We start from the raw sequence: 6,700 nt of genomic DNA on the forward strand, positions 1-6,700 counted from the left end.
TTGAAAGCTGGCAATCTAGCGCGCCGCGCGCGATGTCGCGCAGTGCCGCGCCAACCCTCATCGTGCGAATAACGCCCTTCCGCTGCAGCAGAATAGACTGTGAAAGTGAGGTTCCCCCACCACCTATACCCCACCCACCCTCTCCACCACAGCTCGGTACCTCACCCCCCCTCGGTAGGCCGGGATTCCAAACAGGCTAAAATGTTCGCCGTTAATCGCTCAATATGAATTCTAGCTTTGACAAATGTTCTAGGCTTCATAAGAAGTCAGAGAATTGGCTCAGGAATGGTTTTCGAAAGAGAATAATTACTGAACCTAACCTCCTCTCTGCACGCGCGCAGTTTAAACGCAAACAGTAACAGTCACGGCGCAGTATATTTGTACGGCCTTACGTGTAAAGGAGGAAAATATAGGGAAACGTATTGATCTTGTGTCATTGCTTATACTATAAGGGACTTATTTACAGTGCCTTACAATCGAATATATGTTGTAATATTTAATAGTCGAAATAATAGGAGGTGTAGTGGCGCGAACCCTCCAGCAGACGCTACAGTCGCGGCCTTCGGCGGGGGGAGGTGGCAAGCAGCGGGGGCTGGTGGGGTAGGTGGTGGGGGAACCTCACTTTCACAGTCTATTGTCCCCTTTCCTCTCCTCCTCCCCCCCCCCCCCCCCCCCCCCCCCCCTCCCCCCCCCCCCCCCCCAGCACGCCTGGACGGCGGTGTGACTCCGAGACGAGGGAGATTGGCGGCGATGCGGGAGATGAGGGGATTTAAAATGTTTCCTGGCTTGCGCTGCTTGCGCCACCAGCGCAAAGGAGAAAAGGGTACAATTCAACCACACGCCACTGATTTTTATGACACCCCTCGCCCTTGCGCTGCGGCAGCGTTTTGGAAGGTTGTATATGTGTACTCACCATGCGGCTGAAGTACAGTCATTGTCCCTAAATTCGGACGGTTTTTGAGGAAAAACGCCTGTGATATCTAGAATTTTTGAAATATGAAAAATTGCTGGGGATTCTAGAATCCTCAGGTCGAGACGCACCTACCACTCTCTGAAAATATTTTTTCGCGCTAACGGTATAGGGGTGAGGGCTGTTTGAATCGTGTCCGTATTTAGGAACCAATGCGTCCTAAATTCGGACAGCTTTGAAAAATTATGAAAAGTGAAAATTTTTTGGGGGGTATAGAAACTTCATGAAAAAATTTGACCTTACCCTACCGTCCAAATTTTCGTATCTGGTATAGTCTAGTCGCCAGCACTGCTTAAAGATCGCTTTTAATGTGCCCTAAATTCGGACAGTTGTCCCTTTTGCATGTAAAAGCCTATGTCCGAATAATTTAGGGCGCATAGCAAAAACGCTTCCCAAAACTAAACCGTGCGACGAAAAATCAAAAACTTGGTGTCATATTGTAGATAAAAGTACCAAGTTTCACATATGTTGTGGTCAGAATAACCCGGGCTTACACTGTTCGGAGCCCCAAATTCTTGCAAGACACATTTAAAAACGCCTGTTTTGGGGGGCTAAAAATACAAATTTCAGGAAAAGCAATATTACTCACACATTTATTTTTTTGGCAGAAATGGAAACTTGGTGGTCTTACCTTCCCATCAAACCCATATAAGTTGAATTTTGTCAACGCATAATGGATTTGGAGGCGACAATAGTGAAATACGGCAAAATGTCCGAATTTAGGGCGCAAGTCCGAATTTAGGAACAATGACTGTAATTTTTCAATGAGGTGGTTGCCGTCGGTCACCAGAACACAGTCTACCTTCGGCTCCAACTGGAATGGTTGAAGTCGGGTTGCAGTCTGTGATGGTGGATATATAGTGTGCGAAGTAAACACATCTTTGCGGGATACAAAATTGTACTTCCCCATTTAAAGTATATCACCGAGTTTGAGCGAAATCGGAAATTTCGACCAACAAGCAAGTCCCCTGGGCACCTTTACGACGACCCCTTATGGTTGGTTACTGGGATATAGGCCCACCTGTCAAGGTGTCTAGCAAAGTGTTGGCAATGGAAGGAAACTAGAGATATCGAAATGGGTTGGAAACTGGCAACAGGCTGTGCACTTTTTGCGGAATTAGATGGCGAGTAGGCAACCCGCTCGAACAGACGAAAGCGGTTCAGTAGTTACAGTATGCGGTGCCTGGGAGGTAAATGGCCCCAAACTGTAATGAAATGAAGGAACCCATAATCCCTGACCTCGTTCCTGACTTACGATACAAGAGGAATCATCGAACAAATGCTCGTATGATGTCGCTCTAGTTAAGTAATTATTGAGAATCGTAGGGTCATTATTACGCATGCAGACATATCTCTGCAGTGCGGTCAGGTCACGGGCCCTTCGAGGGGTAGGCAGGCAGGCAGCCCGTGCAGCCCGGTCTGCGCCTGCCTACCCCGCTGACCGCCGCTGACCCACTGCCTGCACTGCCTGCCTGTTGAGAGAGGCGCGCGGCGGCGCTGCGCGCGTCCTTGGCGCGTCCTTTGGCGCTCCTCTCTCCGCTCCGCTCGCCGTCTCCTCGGTCTCGTCGCCGGTGTCGTCGTTGTCGCCCTCCCGCGCCCCCTTTCGCCGCCCAATCAATCACGAGTGGGCGCCGGCCGGGTGTCCCCGCGGGGCCCACAGCAGCCGGGCCGGCGGGCGAACGGGCGGGAACAATTGAATGACGGCGATGCGGTTATGACACGTCCTCCCGTGCCGTGTGCAGTGCAGTGCGGGGCGGGGCGGGCGGGGGCAACACCCGTCTCACGAGCGCGGTGCACAGACAATATCCCGTGAGGTAAGGGCCCCCCCCCCCTCCCCTTCCAATCCTCCTCGTGGCCGCCCTACGCGCAATGATAAATCATCGTGTGCGACGAGTCATCATAAATTCGCGAGCCGTTGAGCAACAATTTGCACACATATCGTGCGGCTGAGTGGAGGGGACACCCCCCTCGGGACCCCCGGTGGGCCCGCCTGTGGGTGGACTCTCGGTGTGACCCTTGTTTAAGCGGCGCCGCACGCTGCCCTGCTGCACGCGCAGCCGCGCAGCCAAGCCCGGCCCGCCGGCGCCTACAGTAACAGATGGTCTCGCGGAAGGCGGCCGCGTGTGTGTGTGCGCGCGCTCCCGGGCCCAGCTGCGCGTTCGGGGAATTTGTGTCAAAGAACGCGCAAACCGTAAAAAAAGGGAGTATAGAATGGACGCACGACATAGTGAGCTCCCCGTTTGGTACGACCCAGCCATCGCCCTGTCGTTGAGGATGAAGGCGAAGAGCGACGGCGCGTTCCTTGCCGTCTCCTGGCTCTCCTCCAGCGGACGGATGATAGCCGTGCCGTGCTTGAGTTGTCGTGTGTGGCAACCATATAGAGGACTCCAGCCCGCGGGCGATGACTCCAGCACGGTGGCGCCTGCAGCGCCCGCATGCCCGCCCCTGACTCGGGCGTCGAATGGGTTGCCGCTCCTCCCGGGCGGTGCCCTGACCTGCCAGCCCGGCACACCCGCCTGGACCCGACCCGGCGTCACCGAGGGGCCCTTCACTAAATTCCAGCGTACACCGATATTTCTGTTTTTCTTGGGTTTTTTTTCCTGATTTTTCCCCAGATTTTTTTTTGACTTTTAGTTCAGTTTTCATGAGTTTTTCATGTTTTTTTTTCTGAATTTTCGTGATATTTTCTAAGGGTGTACACTGATTTTTTTGAGTGAAGGACCTCTCGGGCGTCACGACCGGAAGGTATGGCCGCGATTGAAACAAGCTGGGCGTGTGTTTGCTCCGCTATCACCGGGCCGCGATCGCACGCGTCATCAGGGATCGTCAAAACGACATTAAGTTGTTTGATGTGGCGGGCCTTTAGGCGGGCTGGCCCCGGGCCCGCGGTTGAAAGCTTTTAAACGCTGCAAATAAGGGTGCTGTCGGGAGCATCAATCACCAGCGAGCGCGCGCGTGTGTCGCTACACGCCGCACGGCGTGCACCTGCAGCGGGGCTGGCGGGGACGGACAGGACACAGTACGGGGGGAGCAGCCCCGGCGGGTGGCGCGACACGACGCACCGTGGCAACCTGCAGAAAAATAACGTTACCGTCAACCACGCTGAGTCCCAGAACAATTTCAAGCAGGGGTGGTGTTTTTACAGCAAAGCGATGTCCACATTGTGGCCACGTGCGACTCCGTAACTAATCCTAGGTATCCACCGCCACTTGATTCCCCTCCCCCCCCCCCAATCCACAACCCCTATCTTGAAATTTGGACGCAGCTAAATGTTTAGCAAATCAGCAAACTTGAATACGGAGTCGGGCTAACGGCTACACGGACACGGCTGATGATGAGGCCGGGCCGCCGGGCGAGCCCGCGGCGCACGAGGGAGAAGCAGGCCTTCTTGTCGCTGCCCGCGCGCTCACGCCTCGAGCGCTCGCCGCCCGACCTGTACCACGAGGTGGGGCCGTTCCTCGCCGTGCTGGCGGGCCTGGGCGCGTGGCCGCTGCGCACCGTGAAGAGGGCCTCGGACGAGGAGGGCGTGGGTGAGTGGAACCCGCGGGGCCGCTGGGCCCTTTCCGTCATTTACTAATAAAAAAAGGATTCAAATTTTTCTATTTGATGTTCCTTGTTGTTCTTTCCCCTGAAAATTTTGTTTGCGGGTGAATACTGATTTCGTTTGGAGTGAAGTACCCCTCGTGCAGGGCCCCGTTGAACGAGTCTCCACCCGCAGAGTACGCGGTCGCCTCGTGGCGCTCGCTGCGCATGGTGGCGAGCTCGCTGCTGCTGGTCGCGCTCGCGGTGATCATCGCCGTGGCCGTGAGGAGCAACCTGCGGGAGCTGCTGTCTGGCCGGGAGCCCTTCCTGGAACGGGTCATCCTGGTGCTGCACCTCGTGTACGAGACGCTGCCGCTCTCCGTCCCGCTGCTGCACTGGCCGGCCGCCGGCGGGCTTGCGCTCTACTTTAACGACTGGGGTCGCTTCCAGGTGACTGGAGCTAACTGAGCTCACACTGGAAAAACAAAAGTTCTAAGTCCTGACTTTCCAGGGGTGCTAAAGAAATGTTCAGTTTAGTGCCTCTAGAAAGGCACTTAAAGAGCACTATAGGTGCTAACAATTAGTGCCTTTGGCAGTGTTCCCTTCAGTGCCTTTAAAAGGTAGGACTCGGCACCCTTGTTTTTCCAGTGCAGCGGCGCAGCGGGCGCAGCCTCTGACCTCACACGTGTCTTACTCCCCCGCCCTCACCCCCCAGTGCAGCTGGCAGTGGGTGACGGGGTCCCCGCTGCGCCTGGACTGCGGCCGCCACGCCCGCGCGTGGTCCGTGCTCCTCGTGCTGTACAGCATGCTGTCGCCCATCTACCACCAGCGCGTGTCCAGGCACATGCCCTACTGGAAGCTGCCCATTTACCCGTTCACCATCATGCTCGCCATCATGCTGGGCGTGCTGTGGCGAGCGCTCAACTCGGAGGTCGTTGCCACCTCCGTCAAGCTCCGCGCGCTCTTCCGACAGCGACGCACCGTGAGTGAACAGATAAACTAAGTGTGCATAACTGCCGAACACTTGTAAGCGTGCAACTGCACGTTGAATACTTTGAAGTGTGAACACTTCCTGTGCAAAGATGTTGCACACTTGCAAGTCTGCAACTTGCAGTTGCACACTGACATGTGTTAAGCAGTTGCACACTTAGTTTGTTAGTGTGGAATGTTACAGGCGGGTCACGCCCCCCCCCCCCCCCCCCCTCCGTCCTGTATCCGCTTCACCTAACCCAGTGAGAAATACTAGATGGTCGAGTCAACGTGGAATCGACGTTGTAGTGTTCGAGAAGTTGTCGTCGGTGAAATAGTGCGGTCATCGAGCCAAGTTTGGATTTTATCAGATTCGGCGTCGGCAAATGCAAATTACGGGAGAATGGCGCCTGTGTGACTTGGGGGTAGACCATCCCGCAGTTCATGCTTGCGCTGCAGGCAAGGTGTTATACATTTCAGGTGTATACCTATCATGGGCTATGAGAGCTTACAGAGCCTGAACTTGTCGGGTTCATAACGACCGAGGCAACGACGACTGACAGGTAGGTGTACTTTCTGGTTGATCCCAGAGTGGACAAATACTGATGGTCGATGTCGACGAAACATCTGATGTAAAACTGAATTCGCTGAATTCTGTTAATTCAAGGGAATTCCCTCAAATTCACCAAAAAATCAGCTTTAAATCAAAATTTACAGCAAAATTTCCTTTGGAACAATGGAAGCGATTTTTGACGCGAAATCAGCGTGCCCTTTTCTGGGTGCATACCACCCTCAAAACAACACTTTGTAACACTCGTTGATACAAAGTATGTGCCAAAGATTCGTTCGTTACATTCCAGTCCCGCAGGGGCCTGACGGGCGTCGTGGTGCGCGGCTACTGCATGCTGTGGCTGCGGCTGCGCGCGCTCACGCAGGCGCTGGGCCGCGCCTGGGGCGGCGTGGTCCTGCACATGCTCATCACCATGATGGTCATGACCATGACGAGCCTGTTCGGGCTGCTGTCCGCGCTGCAGCACGGGCTCTGGCGGCGCGTCACCAGCACCATCGCCAGCGCCGTCTGGGGCGCCACGCTCATCTTCTGGATCTGCGGCCAGGGCCGCGCCGCCGCGCGCAGCGTGCGTAGCGTAGCGTGGCTAGCGATTTGAAAGTTCGAAATTTTTCTGGAAAAATCGTACCTCTCCTAGAAAAAACATCGTAAAAATTTTAAATATTCCCGGA

At 54.9% G+C, this 6,700-nt stretch overlaps 1 protein-coding gene across 1 annotated transcript; it reads left to right on the forward strand.

Moving 5' to 3' along the window:
• Positions 1–3,911: 3,911 nt before the first annotated feature.
• Positions 3,912–6,627, forward strand: LOC127749612 (gustatory and odorant receptor 63a-like). The gene is made up of 5 exons (XM_052268428.1): positions 3,912–4,165; positions 4,236–4,500; positions 4,689–4,942; positions 5,208–5,474; positions 6,322–6,627. The coding sequence occupies exons 2-5, from the start codon at positions 4,302–4,304 to the stop codon at positions 6,625–6,627; spliced, it is 1,026 nt and encodes a 341-aa protein (XP_052124388.1). The 5' UTR covers positions 3,912–4,165; positions 4,236–4,301.
• Positions 6,628–6,700: the final 73 nt, after the last annotated feature.

The sequence above is a fragment of the Frankliniella occidentalis genome, unplaced genomic scaffold (genome assembly GCF_000697945.3).
Source record: "Frankliniella occidentalis isolate FOCC.00 unplaced genomic scaffold, Focc_3.1 Scaffold69, whole genome shotgun sequence".
Lineage (NCBI taxonomy): Eukaryota > Metazoa > Arthropoda > Insecta > Thysanoptera > Thripidae > Frankliniella > Frankliniella occidentalis.